Source organism: Eublepharis macularius, chromosome 17, assembly GCF_028583425.1.
Source record: "Eublepharis macularius isolate TG4126 chromosome 17, MPM_Emac_v1.0, whole genome shotgun sequence".
NCBI classification, from domain to species: Eukaryota; Metazoa; Chordata; class Lepidosauria; order Squamata; family Eublepharidae; genus Eublepharis; species Eublepharis macularius.
Window position 1 is genome coordinate 3217802 of NC_072806.1, and position 14321 is coordinate 3232122.

The 14321-nt window shown below is 44.8% G+C and overlaps 2 protein-coding genes across 2 annotated transcripts; both read left to right on the forward strand.

Moving 5' to 3' along the window:
* Nucleotides 1-514: 514 nt before the first annotated feature.
* On the forward strand, nt 515-5819 carry ANKRD65 (ankyrin repeat domain 65). The gene is made up of 4 exons (XM_055001721.1): nt 515-894; nt 2344-2569; nt 3663-4212; nt 5173-5819. Exons 1-4 carry the CDS (start codon nt 888-890, stop codon nt 5605-5607), a joined length of 1218 nt encoding a protein of 405 aa, XP_054857696.1. The 5' UTR covers nt 515-887; the 3' UTR covers nt 5608-5819.
* A 3460-nt stretch (nt 5820-9279) lies between these two features.
* Nucleotides 9280-14094, forward strand: MRPL20 (mitochondrial ribosomal protein L20). Its single transcript, XM_055001670.1, has 4 exons — nt 9280-9430; nt 11948-12058; nt 12142-12219; nt 13352-14094. The coding sequence occupies exons 1-4, from the start codon at nt 9344-9346 to the stop codon at nt 13523-13525; spliced, it is 450 nt and encodes a 149-aa protein (XP_054857645.1). The 5' UTR covers nt 9280-9343; the 3' UTR covers nt 13526-14094.
* The last annotated feature ends 227 nt before the right edge of the window (nt 14095-14321 follow it).

Below are 14321 nucleotides of genomic sequence, written 5' to 3' on the forward strand. Positions count from 1 at the left end.
TAGGCACCCGATAAAAGAAGAAACGTTAGTGGGCATATATGAGCGACAGTGTTTCTAAAGATCATCCTCAATAGACAAATTAAGATAGAGGGTTTTTTTCATCAAGGTCGAATCCCTGGAAACACACAGCTACTGCAGCAAAATAGAACCTCCATGTTCAGAGGCAATCTATCTCTGAATACCAGATTCTGGCGACAAATATCAGGAAAACTGAATTGTGGCCTAGCTTCTTAATTAAATAACTACAGAAAGGCTTCCAGTCCCGAGAAGTGCTTTGCTTGGCCTGAACCAAGCCCTGGTTAGCGACAATGCCTGGACCCCTGGCGTATAATGGAGGTCACACTACGGTGATGGAATGTAGACTTGAAAGAACTTCCGTGTGTGTGCAGGGGAGGGAGGGGGGGAGCTCCAACAGGCCCATATCCTATTAACCATTAGCAGCCAAGAACTCCTCCCCGCTTTTAGCAGCCATTTAGTCATTAAGTAAACAGCTCTTTGCACAACCCCGGAGAATGCACCAGACAGAGATTTCTAGCTTTCCTTCTGAATGTAAATGGGCCTTTAAGGAGGATCAAACATGAGCTACGAGTTGAATTCTTCTTTAGAAGAGATGGACTCTTTTCACCCCCTGGGAGTACAGAAATATATTTTATGTGGTTACTGAAGCTTTCTGTTTGCAAACAAATTTACCTTGCTGCTCCACAAACAATCTTGTGGTGGTCACAGGGGGAGTGTTATGAGAGACCAAACCACCAAAGTCCTGTTTTGAATCCAGCTCACATTTGTAAAGCATATTTGCCCTCCGGAGCAGCCAGGGAACCAATTGGACCATTCTGGCACTACCTTGTGTTAAATTCAGAAGAGCTCAAATCAACAACAGGACAGAAATGACTGGTAAGAATTATTTATTGTTTTATAGGGAGCCATCACTGTGCCATGCTGGGGGATCTGCAGAGGACAAAAAGACAGGTCCTTGCCTGCAAGGAGCTTCCAATTTTAAATTTAAGGCGAGCAAGTCAAGCACAGGAGGGAAGGGAAAGGGAGGCAGGGATAAACTGGGGAAGAGTCTGCATTTATTCCCCTTATGAGTGCATAGGCTTCGGTTTAGTAAGGTGGGGGGGGGTAAAGGGTCGTGTCGAAGGCTTTACAGAAAAGCAGGTGTTTTAAGGAGGATCTGAAAAAAGTGAAAGGAGCGAGGAAACAGGTGTACTGGGAGGTGTGGCATGAGAAAACGATTTCATTTCATAGAATCTTAAAGAGTTATTAGCAAAGGGGGTCACACTATTGGACTCACAAGCCAAAGGACGGCTGGAAAGTCCCAGGATGCTGAAGGGAAGCAGAGCTGGCGATGATCAGTGCTTGGATGACTCCTGCGAACTCCCAGAGATGCAGTTCCAGGATGGAAGAAAGGAGGGCAAGAAATCTAGACAGTCTATTGTAAAGTGATATGCAAATGGTTTCTTCACAAGCAATCAATCTAAAGGAAAAGCATAATTAATTGAGAGGATGCAGTCACCTGTCAACATAGGCACCATCTTGGAAGAGGCACCCCCCCCCATGGTAGAGAGAGAAGGGGGAATGCCTCTTCCAAGACAGTGTCTGTCACCTCCAGTTAATTATTTGTTTCTTTAATCTGTGGCCGGAGGGCTTGGAGCTACATTTTTAGCAGGCCATAATACTAATCATTGTAGCCATAATACTAATATTCCCAATATATTTAATACTAATATTGTGCTCAGTTTGGCCTGACATGCTAGCTTTCTATATGCAGAGAGGTGTGAGGTGAGGTTTTTTCCCTGGATGGGCAGTATACAGTCAGGCAATTATCCCACCTGCATTTTGAAGTGGTTCAGTACAAGAGAGAGCAACTGGCTCCGTGTCACTGAGTGGGAATCAGGGCGGAATGTGGATTTGAACGCAGCTCTCCTCTTGTCCTCATCCACCACTAAACGCTGTGCCACTTTAGCTCCTGATCTCTGTGCCCTGCATCTCAGAGACCTAACTGTCCGTAGCTACCAACACAGTAGGGTCACAGTGATAAAGAAGGGCCCATCAGGTCCCATAAAGATCATCACTCTGCTTGGCTTCTCAGCCTGAATTTGTCAAATTGGGTCGTTGGTTCGTTTTCACCACCTTTAATTTTCCATGTTTTCTGGCTATGGCCTAATTTTTTGGGGTAAAAATCATTACTTTTCATTTGTTGTAGTTCACCAAAAGCCCCTCTTCTTCACAATATTTGATCATCTGACTGCTGATCCTTCCTTGTTGAGCCTAGACAACCTGCTTTGCTCATAGTCCGTAGGAACTGGAGTTGATGATCTGCTCATTCTTTCTTCTCCGAAGGCACGAGAATTGAGGCTGAGCTTCAGAGGAGGTGGATGGTACTAAGTGAGGAGAGGGCTCCAGAAAGACATCCGGCTGGGAATGTCTGCAGGGATAACCCCAAGGAGAATACTTTGATCTTCGGGCCTGCACAGGAGAGCTGGGAGGAGCTCCATCGGGCAACCCAGAACGGCAACATCCGCCTGGTGAAGCAGCTTTTACAACAAGGAGCTGGGACGGAGTGCAGGTGCGGAGAAGGCAGGTGTATTGCTACCATCTCTGCTAGCAAGAAGAAAGCGTGGGTATAGGCTTGCTGTAAGTTTGCCAAACAGTCAATAATTTCACTTGGCGAACTGGTAGCCTAGGCTAGCCCGATCTCATCAGATTGTGGAAGCTAAGCAAGGTCAGCCTTGGTTAGTAATTGGATGGGAGACCTCCAAGGAGGACTAGGATCGCTATGCAGAGGCAAGCAATGGTAAGCTACCTCTGTTAGTCCCTTGCCTTGAAAACCCCAGCAGGGGTCATCATAAGTCAGCTATGACATGATGGCACTTTCCACCAACAACAACTGGTAAAGTTGTGTTCTATCAGGTGACTAAGATCGGGGCCTAAAAAGCCCCAGTACTCTTCGGTCCTGACAAAGGAAGGACCCCCTACCTTGGTGACTCCTTTAGCTCGTCTTGATAGAATTCTGTAAGGCCCATGACTGGAAGAGGGCGAGCTGTATGGGGGTGCCTGGAGCTCAGCAATTCTGCCAGGCTGAATATAAAGGGCTTTTTTAAAAATGAGAATTCTGTCTTGTGATATTAATATAAATCTTATTTTTTCATTTCAATGCCTCTTTTTATTTTCCACAATGGAACGCACGTTCTATGTGCATAATTTGCAGTGTAAGAAGAAAGCCATGAGAATAAGCTTATAAAGATGAGGAGGGGAGGAAATGAGAGATTCCTCCCCAGATAATTAACATTTTCAGAGTCCTCTGCGGAGGGAGAACGGAGAACGATTAGTTAAACCAATGATATTCATTCAGTGGCTTGGGAGCCATCTGTGGCTCTTCTGAGTCCTCTTATTACCCCACATGATGCCTACCACACATTTCAGGAAAGTGGACGAGGTCCATGCTCGGTGCGGCTTGTGGTTGATGGTGGTTCCCAGCTTGAAAGAGCCACAACCAGGTCAGCTGCAAGGGTTCTTAAGGCCTCATGCCAGAGATGGAAGTAAATGGTTGGATACGCAAGCGTATCTCTCTGTGAGCTGTGGAGGAGATACCACAAAACCAAACATTTGAAGCCTAGTGCAGAAACACCTTTTGGTTTTATTTTTCTAACCCCTTCCAGGGATCAGAACGGGTGGACTCCGTTGCATTTGGCTTCCCTGAATGGTTGCGTTGCTTTGGTGAAATTCCTCGTCCAGCGTGGAGCAGTGGCCCATGCCTGCAACAAGGCTTCCTACACGCCGTTGCACCACGCTGCTTGGGGCGGCCATACCCAAGCAGCAGAATTCCTCCTCACTCGGGACGTGCCAGCGATGGCGGCGACCCAAGGAGGCCTAACCCCGCTGCACTGCGCGGCTGCCAACGGACACATCTTGATGGTGCAGCTGCTCTTGTGGCATGGGGTGGATCCTGCCAGCATGGACATGAACCAGTGGGCGGCCTTGCACTGGGCGGCCGCAAACAACCAACTGCACATCATGGACCTGCTGGTGTCCCAGGGCATCAGTCCAGATCTTGGTAGCAAGGAGGGAGTCACTCCGTTGCACGTAGCAGCCGAGGCTGGACGAATTGAAGCGCTACGTTTCCTGCTAGCTAAGGGGGCCAATGTGGATGCTCAAGACGGTTTAGGAAGGACGCCCCTTTCTATTGCTTCTAACAATGGCAACCAGGCGGTAAGGCTGATAGTTCCCTTGCATCATTGTTACCCATGTATTAAAATTTGCGTCCTGCTTTTCTGAATAAATATCAAAGCGTAGTTGGCAGTTCTCTCCACTTCAGTCAGGAAGGCAATGATGGGCTGGGGCTGGGGGCGCTATTCCTGGGCAGCCATTCTGAAGAAATTATCCCACTAGTTACTATAACATGATTAGCTCTTATTTGACTGTACTCTCATATTGCCAAACATTCTATGAATCCAAGGACACCGCCGTGTAAGAGGCTGCAGATCAAGTTTAATTCACTTTATCTTGCCTTTCCTCCATGGAGCCAAAACTAGCATACATAGTTCTCCCAAATCTCTCCTCCTCTATTTTATCTTTACACCTACCCTGTAAGGTAGGTTACGTTGAAAGAAAAAAACACAATTGGGCCAGAATGGCTCCATCCGCTTCCTTTTTGATTGGGGAATTAATCCCAGTCCTGCTGGTCCGAGGCTACAACTGTAATCATCACCCCACGATGGAAGCTTTTCATTTGATGGTGTTTGTATCTAACTGCCTTTTAAAACTTTACTTTTTAAAAAGTACTTATTTAATTTTTAAAAATGTCCTGAGTGTAAACTGACCTCAGCATTCCTAGTTAAAAGCCAAAGGGAAGAACGGTTCTTGAAGTGTTCACATCTAGAGATACCTTAAGAAGCTGGGGGATGCAGAGAGCGGTTCCGCATTCCACGCAGTCATTTTACACAGCAGGGATCTAAAGACAGTGGCTCCTACCTTTGCTGTGAGGAACGATAGGACAGTTATCACTTGGGAGAACTGGGAGCTGAGGAGTGTATTTATGATTTAATGTTCACTGACTCAGGAGGACGTGTGTGAGCAATGCAAAAAGACCTTTATTGCAGGGTAAGTTTGAATACACAGCTGCTAAATGGGTGGCACACCCTTCCTGAATTCCGGCCGTTCTCTCTTCAGATTGTGAAATTGCTACTCCAAATCAAGGCAGATGTGAACGTGACCGACTGCTACGGCTGCTCCGCTCTCCACAAAGCCGCGACTGCTGGACACCTGCCCGTCGTCTGCCTCTTGGTAGGAGGAGATGCCGCTGGAGTTAACAGACGAGATGGTCTGAATCTGACTGCTTTGCACCGAGCAGCCAGCTGTGGTCATATCAGCATCACCAGCTGCCTCCTGGACCATGGAGCTGATGTCAACGCAGTCGGTTGGCTTGGCAAGACCCCGCTGCACCTTGCTGCGGAAAAAGGACACTACTCTTTAACGGAACTTTTGTTAACAAAGGGAGCGGACCCCACGCTGAGATCTTGGTGGAAGGAAACAGCCGAAGAGTTGGCATCCGAGAGACCTAGTTTTAAAGCCATCTCCAGCCAAGCCTTTCTCGACTCCCTCTAGTCTCTTCATATCGGTGCCCGCTGCCTCCTGACTCTCTCCCCTGGCTCATCTAATCCAGTGTAGATGGATCACATTTTTAATGTACTTATAGTTTTGCAACTTGTAACCACTCCGTTATTATAACACCAATGCAGTGTTATCATATATATGTAAATTGCCATCTAGAGATATTATGGATTATATGTGAGAATTAAATCCTTTACAACATACAATATATGGAAGGGGCCATGGCTCAGTCAGTGGCAGAGTACCTGTTTGGCATACACAGGTTCCAGGTTCAATTCCCATTACCTCTGATTAACACATCTCAGCTACCAGGTGTTCGGAAAGGCCTTTCCTTCTGAGTCCCTGGAAAGTTGCTGCCGGAGCAAGCAGACAATACTGACTAAGATAGATCAAGATTCTGAGTGACCAGTAGCAGGCAGTTTGATTTAAGGAGGGACTGGGGCTCAGTTGCACAGCAACTGCTTTGCATACAGAAAGTCACCGGTTCAATCCTCAGTGTTTCTATCTGAAAGGATTAGGTAGCAGATTATATGAAAGACAGAGCCACTGCCAGCTCAGAGCAAACAGCACAGAGCTAAAGGAGTCAAAGTTCTGAACTAGCAGAAGGCATTCAATTGCCTTGTTAGCAGACCCATTACTAAATTTTATGCCAATATTTGTCTCTATTCAGCAGCTAGCATTATTTAGCTCAAAAATCCATAATATATATCAACTTGACTATCTGGACTGAAATGACAGTTCTGATAAGCAAAACATTTTTCAGGGGGAACGCACTGGAACAGGGTTCTGGCCCCTCTTCACAGAGTTCCATCACCTGTTGGGAATTTGAGACTTGGGCTGAGTGGGGAGAAAATACGGAGTATTGGCCCCTCTTTCTTTTAAAAAAAAGGCACTGCTGATAAGGAACGAGAAAATTCACACTGCTCATAATATATTTTAGTCAGCCCTTCCTAAAATTTTATTCTGGGGGCAAATGAAGCATTACATTAGGGATCTATGACTGAGTCTCTTAGCATGTGCTTTTGAAAAGCAGCTGGTAGGTGCTGGTTTGGATAGTGGTCACTGTGCCGTGTGTGTGTGTGTGTGTGTGTGACATGCTGTTAAGTTGCTTTTGTCTTATGGCAACCCTATGAATTAATGAGTTCCAAAGTGTCCTATCATTAACTGCCTTGCAGACTGAAAGCCGTGGCTTCCTTTACGGAGTCAATTCATCTCACGTTGGGTCTTTTCCTTCTTTCTTCAGCCATTTCTAACATTTTTGTCTTTTCCATTGAGTCTTGTCTTCTCGCAATGTGTCCAAAGTATGATAGCCTCTGTTTACCTTCCCTTCTCCCATCTAATGTTTTCTTAGTAGACATCCTCCTCCCCTGTACGGCTAGTAGCTTACTATGAAAGATAAAATCATACACACAGGCAATAGGCTAGAGGAACTAAGCAGATATAGAATAACATACAGGAGAACCACTGTAGTGCAGTGGTTAGAGTGGCAGACTAGGAAGGTCTGGGTTTAAATCCCTACTTAACCATGAAGCTCTGGGTGTGATCATGGGCCGGTCATTCTCCTTTGGGTCTGATCTACCACACAGGGTTGTGAGAATGGAAAGGGTACAGCCAGGGCTCATTTTGAGGGAGAAGACACAGGAACGCAGTTCCGGTAGTTCTTCAAAGAGGTCACATGTCAGGTGGCCTCGCCCACCTGACTCTCGGCCACTTTGGGCCCGTTGCGGCCTGGATTGGGGCCGAAACAGCCAGGAGTGGTCCTGAAATGGCCTAGATCGGGCCTCTGATGGGTGGTGGATCACTCTCCCACTCAGCAGCGGCCCAATCCTGACCATTTGGGGCCCCCTTTTGGCCATTTTCAGCCCCTTTTTGCCATTTTGGGTCCAATATTAGCCCTGAATGGCCCGGATTGGGTCCAAAACAGCCAGGATAGGTGATGTCAGGGGGTGTGGCATATGCAAACCAGTTATGCTAATGACACACTTCTGGTGATGTCAAGGGGCACGGCATATGCTAATGAGTTATGCTAATGAGTTCCTGCAGCTCTTTTTCTACGAAATGACCCCTGGGTACAGCCATACATGTACTGGAGGGTGGGGAAATCAAATACATATAATTAAAAAACAGTAAAAAAATAAAAATGGGGTACAGAAAAAGGGAAGAACAACCACAGAGAATTTCAACTAAGACACAGGGTCTGCACTTTAAAAAGAAAAAAAAAATTGTCATATAGGTGTTCGTAGAGTCCTGCCAATTATAAGAAAAAATCCTCCCTCTCCCCCGGCATGAGTAAGCAAACATTGCTATGCTGGAGTTGGAGTCCTAAATAACTGGTATGCATTCCAGGATCCAATTATTCAAAATAAGATGACCTACTTGACACTGCCTCACAAAAATACATGTTATGGAGATGCAAACAGATGGTAGGGCAATTCCATTATAGGATATGGCATTTACAGCAAGCTAAGATGGTATACTGTAATCCATGTCCCTAATTATCACCTGGCCATCCTGAAAATAAACAATGGAGAGAAAACAGCTAGCAGTTTTGAAGCATCCCAAAATTTCTAACACATTTATTGTGGCACAAGCTTTGGTGGACTATAGCCTACGTCATCTAATGCATGAAATGTTTCCTCTATTAGCATACATTCAGATATAGGTACAAACAGAAACAAGACCTAGCTGAAAAGGAAAACTATTATTTATTTAGAGCACGCCTTTCTCACTATGACCCAAGGCGGATTACACAGTGCAAGTGAATACAGTATAATCAACAGCTAGGACATCACTGAGCAAAACACAATACGATCCACAATTAGGACATTCAGTGGACATATACAATAGGGTGTGGTAGCAGAAGGTTGGAAAACAAGCACAAAGCCAAAATACAGAGATGAAATCATTCTGAAACAAAGCTTAATTAGTTAACATAACTATTAGAAACGTGGAAACTATCCAGTAGGAACATATCTACATCAGCAGCTAGTACCCAATAGCATACTCTATACTCCCTGTCCCTTATCAAGGCATCTATCTCTCTGAGCTATTTATGACACAGCCCTATAATCTGAGTAGAAAGCCCTCCTGAATAATGAATTGTGCTAATTGATAAATTGAGAGAACAAGATGTGGGGGGAGGTAGTTGTGAATTTCCTGCATTGTGCAGGGGGGTGGACTAGATGACCCTGAAGATCCCTTCCAACCCTATGATTCTATGAATGTTAGGAACAACAGATAAATAACTCTGAAGAAGGGCAATTATTTTCTGCAGTGAGCGAGCCACTCCCGGTCCCAGTCTCTATTGGGGGTCATGGCTGATCGTAATTAAATCTGCACGGAAATGCCAGCTTCTCCCAACTGGTCTGGAACAGGCAAAATCAAGATGAACGAGGTGAGGAATTACAGGAGGGGCCACAACTGGATAATCCCACCCCGCCCCTTTGGCACAACTACCCTGGGAGTAAACTCCATTGATCTTAAGCTAGTTGGGGCGGGAGGCGCACGTAGGAGTCGAGCCCAAGAGCCGCGAAAGAATCTCGCGCTTGCGCACTGGCCGAGCGCTCGGCCCTGCAGCCTCCCGCCCCTCCCACCAGAGAATCGCCCAGCGCGAGGCCGCCTCGCCCCGTTTGCGGCTGCGCTGCACAGCCCGGAAAGGGAGTTTTCGCGAGCTGGAGGCGCGTGGGGCGGCTTCTCTGCGTCCTTCCTGTCTCCTTTGCAGCGGGCCGAGATGGTTTTCCTCTCTCCGTCGCTTTGGATCCGATCCCGCTTGACCGATCGCTTCTGGAGGAAGCAGGAGGTGCTGCAGTATGCACGGGTAAGGGCGCTGGAGCGGGGCTCCCTGGCCACCTTCAGTCCACCTTGCTCTCCCAGAGCAACTGCACAATGCCCTGGGGCCGTTTTGCACTTGCTTTTCTTTAAAAATTGCACCTCGTCTGTTTCAGGGGCCCTTTTTCATTATGTTTTATTTTGAAAGAGGTTTCTTCAACTAGGCGTTGGCTTTCTGCTGGTTTGCAAACGTGCCTTTATATACCCTATTACATCGTTTATTGAAATGGCTTTACAGTTGACTGTACTGACTCACACTGTGTAATCTCCCTTGGGTCTTAACAAGAAAGGCGGACTATAAATACTGTAAAAATTAAAGAAGAGCTGGCATGGCTAGGTCGAAAGCTTGTAACTTATTAAATATTGAATAGGAATGTGTGGCGGCTTCCACCCAACACTAAAAATAATACTTAACATTATGAAAAAAGAACAACAACCCTGCCTTAAATCACAACGGCCAACCATTTAAAAGTTAATGTTTGAAACAGTTAAAATACAGGAAACAAAATAAGCATCAGAGATGCAGGAAAAGGGGCAACATAAAGCAAGCAATATAAACAGGGAAGGCAAGAAAGACTGCCATCGATGCTTGAGAGAATAATGCACAGTGAAGGGACTCAGGGCTGGCTCTGGAGTAAACCTGCATGGGTTTGATTAGCTGGAATCAAGAGAAGTTAAAAGCATATTTAAAAGATTAATGGAAACTAGGTTCATGGGAATTTTTCATGTGTAAGCATGCAGTCTGAATTACGGATAGAGGGGAATCCCTAGTCAGGAAGTTATAAGTGGCTTTTGGTTCCTTACCTCCTGCAGCATACGGATAATAATACTGGTCTGCCATAAAAGGCCAGTATAATGTAGCACCTGAACTTACAAGTTGGGGGGGGGGGACACAATTGGAATCTCACCCCTGCTGTGAATTCACTAAGCGAGCTCTAACAAGCCCCTCTTGCTTCTCACCTCCAACCCCATGTAGGAATGATGATATTATTGACCTACATCAGAGGGTTGCTGTAAGAAGTACTGCCACAAGACGATGTCTGAGGCCTTTAAACATTTGGGAAGCACTATATAAATGCAAAGTGTTGTAAAACTGAAATCAAGTACAGTGGCTTCCAAGCTTTCTTTGCAGAGAGAACCCATTACCTATTAACCTCCTCTGTGCATCTGTTTTGGCATCTCTGTTGAGGAGGATTCTGGGGTAGGCTGTAGATCAGGCCCCAGAATTTCCTACAGCAAACAGTGGGGACTCTAGCAGGTGCTTTGAGCTCCATTACTGAGCTAGGAGGTCCATACTGTTGTTTGGGAGTGGGGGTGGGGGTGGGCTCCAAAAATTGGCAACAGCCTTTTTGGTGATGGATCCAAAACTATAAAATGTTGTTTTCTTATCTCTTTTCCGAAGGCTGCAAAGTTATATTTCTTTCTTCATGCCTTTTAATTCTCCTGGTGTTTTTTTAAAAAAGCCTATTTTTTAAATTCTGATTGTATTCTCTAAGATCTGAGGAAGAGAACTGTGGTTCTCGAAAGCTCAAACTACAATAAAGTTGGTTAGATTTAAAGGTGCTACTGGACTCTTTACTAGTCTCTAAGATTTTATTCTTGATGTTTTAAATTTAGATGGCCAGTTTTGTTATTTTTATGAGCTTTGCATGGGTCATGTCTGTGCCATGTCATGTATGGCCTTATAGGTCATGTCTGTGCCAGAAGGTGGGGTATAATTCAGTCTCAGAGAGGAATCCTCAATAACCTTTCAAGGGTTTCCCAGAATGATGAAACCATTGTGCTTCCCTTTAGTTTCTGTGGACTTAAGTCCACATGTTGTCTCTAAATCTATTTGGGGGGCAAGGAGGGAAGGATCAGAAAGAACGGGTATAAATTTATCCTCCCTGGTCATTCAGAAAAAGGAAGCATTTGCTAAAATGCAGTCCCAATGTTTTCCATTTCTGGATTTTTCAGGAAAGGGTGGTAGTGGGCTGGCTTTTCGTATCTAGTAGTGACTTAGTTTCCTTGAGATGTTTTCAACAGCATGGGACTTGAGTCTTGATAAATGCTTGTGCTAAAGGGACTGTAGGCTATACTACTGGGTGCTGTCTGTTGATGCAGGTATGCCCCTACTGGTTAGTTTCCTTGTCATTTAATTTGCCCTGTCAAATTGTTTCTGTTTCGTTTCAGCTCTATATTCAGATGTATGCTTGTACTCAGATTTCTCCTATTCATACATGTTGTATTGTTTATCGAGCACCCCAGCTGTTGATTGTATTATTCAAATGCTGTGTTAATCTGCTTTGAGTCCCAGTGAGAAAGATAGATTATAGATGATGATGATGATGATAAATTAAATGTGCTGAGGGTCATGGTGTTAGTTGATTAATCTTCCAGTGAAGATTAATCTAAGGTTTTTCAGAGTGCTGCGTGGAGGGATGGGAAATTCTATATGGTTGAAAGTGAGGCCTTCCTTCTCCTCATTATTGAATTGACTCACGTTCTGCATTTCTCTCCCTTTCAGCACTTCCGTGGGCGGAAGAACCGTTGCTACAGCTTGGCTGTCCGAGTGGTCCGGCGGGCCTTTGTATATGCTACAAATGCCAGATCCCTGCGAAAGAGAGACATGAGAACGGTAAGGAATGATACCAAAAAGTTGCCAAGACATTTCCATGTTTCAAATACATAGAAACTCAACGTTCCAATTTTTACTTTCAGCTGTGGATTACAAGGATCACAGCAGGTGCTCTTGAGCATCATGTGAAGTATCACAATTTCATTGGAAATCTTTATAAGGTAAGCTGCTCTCTTCATTTCCTGTCACCTCTCCTGTTTTGCTTCCCCGATGGCCAGCGTGCATTTCTGCAATCTGCCAAGCAGCCCACCACATATAGCAGTTAAATGTGGAGGCTTCCAAGCACCTCAAAGGTCATGTGGACAGCATTCACTTTAGTTAGTATAAGGGTTGGGGTAGTGTAGTGTTTAGAGTGTTGGACTAAGAATGCGGAACCACCCCGCCCTCAATTCATATCCTTACCCAGCTATCAAAATTACTGGATGGTGGTGATCAGTCACTCTCAGGCCATTCTGTCTCACAGGGTTGATGTGAAGATAAAATGGAAGAAAGGAGAACCATATACTCTGCCCTAGCAAGAAATGGTTTAAGAGATAGAATCCTACCCTGGTTTTGTTTTGGGGGGGCTATCTCCTCGTTTTGAACTGGCTGGAAAGAGCATTATCTGTAGTAGAATGCCCAATACCTCCATCAAACATCCCAATAAATGAGTCTTAAAAGACAGATAATTCATAATGAACATCTTGACAGTGCCAAAGATTTTCTAAGCCAGGCTTTGGAAATCAAGTCTTGTACCTGAGCCGTGGAAATATTTGACTTTTTAAATATCGGCAAGTGGTAGGAATGAGACAGCTCCCTCAGAACTTAAAATTTGCCATACTAGTATAAAAAAAGTACAATCATATCCTGAGTCATAGATCTGATGTTTTGTAGAAAGCTGCTATTCAAGATTTGGGTGGTGTTTGTTGCTAGTATTATTTTCTTCCTTTCTCTTTCCCTTGATTCTATAAAGAGATGTTGAACAATATGACTGAAATTTTGAAGTAAGATACATAAATTTATGTTGCTAGTTGCTAAGGGCTTGTTCACTTCTATAAGACTATGGCATATACTCCAATGGCCCCATCTTTGTCTTTTGGGGCTGCCTTATTAAGATTTTCTTTGTGTAATTGATGAAGCTGACATTTTTCAGCTCTTTGTCCAAAGGCTAAAAGTAAAAAGAGAAGTGTTGCAAGAGCTTATTGGTGAATTAGAATCTAAATGTTCTTTTAAAATTTCTCTTTGGCTTGAAACTGCTTGGAACCAGTTCTGTTCCCCTGTCCATGGCTTGATGCCTGTTTTCTTACATTTCAGTGTCGGGTGGAATTGAACAGGAAAGTCCTGGCTGACCTGGCGATCTATGAGCCAAAGACATTCAAGTCCCTGGCAGCATTAACCAAAAGGAGAGGAGAAGAAGGCCTGCTTGCTGCTCGGGAAGGTGGAAAAGAACCGGAGGGAATATTTTCACGCATCGTGCACTATTCCTGAAGCTGTGGGTGTTGTGGCTCGCTTGCTAAGCTGCTCTGAAATTAAAAAGGGACACCGATTTTGCAAAAGTTGGCTCAGTTTGTGAAGTGAAGCAAGTTGGAACTGAGACTTGGAGGGTGGGGGGAACTGTCCTTTCCTACTTTGAAGATTATAACTCAGTCTACAGAAATATTTGTATAGGTACCAACTTAGCAACTATAATTTAAAGGGGCCATATTTTCAACAGGTAGGGCAGGAGAGCCAGAAACATTGTCTCCGCGTACAGGCAAAGGACTCTTCTCTCATAATGTGAACAGCAGCAGTGGCCCTTCGGCTACCTCAGTTTGGGCACCACCTCCCTCTTGTTTAAGATTTAAAAGCTAAAGCCTCCCTTATCAGTTGGAGAAGAAAAAGTGGTTATGGAGCCCTTTCTCTACTTCACAGATTAAGAGAAAACAGCTGAAGTACCTCCAAGGCTATGCTGGGAAAGCCTTTTGAGGGCACATTTGGTCCTCCAGGTTCAAGGAGATGTTTTGTCTCAAGTCTCTTTCCAATATATATTATTTTAAATAAAAGGATTGTTGAAATTGTTTATGACTACTGTTGAGCCTTTTCTCTCTCTGGTATAGAGCCAGTGAGATGTGGCTTGTGGGATGAATTTGGATGTGCCAGTGGTGATATTAACCTCCAGGGATATGATGCAGGGTGAGAAACTTCCGTAACCTAGTGGCAGAGAGTGGTAAGCAACTAAAAGCAAGGAATTGGGTTTTATTTGTCTATGAACAGGAACTGGGTTTTATGTAATGGGCTTTCTAAA

Bases quoted from the DNA above. Each gene is read 5' to 3' on its own strand.
- MRPL20 (XM_055001670.1), top strand. From the start codon at position 9,344: ATGGTTTTCCTCTCTCCGTCGCTTTGGATCCGATCCCGCTTGACCGAT. The intron at 9,431-11,947 runs GTAAGGGCGCTG...TCTCCCTTTCAG, and splicing joins AGGTGCTGCAGTATGCACGG to CACTTCCGTGGGCGGAAGAA. The intron at 12,220-13,351 runs GTAAGCTGCTCT...CTTACATTTCAG, and splicing joins TCATTGGAAATCTTTATAAG to TGTCGGGTGGAATTGAACAG.
- ANKRD65 (XM_055001721.1), top strand. The intron at 2,570-3,662 runs GTGCGGAGAAGG...AACCCCTTCCAG, and splicing joins GGAGCTGGGACGGAGTGCAG to GGATCAGAACGGGTGGACTC. The intron at 4,213-5,172 runs GTAAGGCTGATA...TTCTCTCTTCAG, and splicing joins CTAACAATGGCAACCAGGCG to ATTGTGAAATTGCTACTCCA.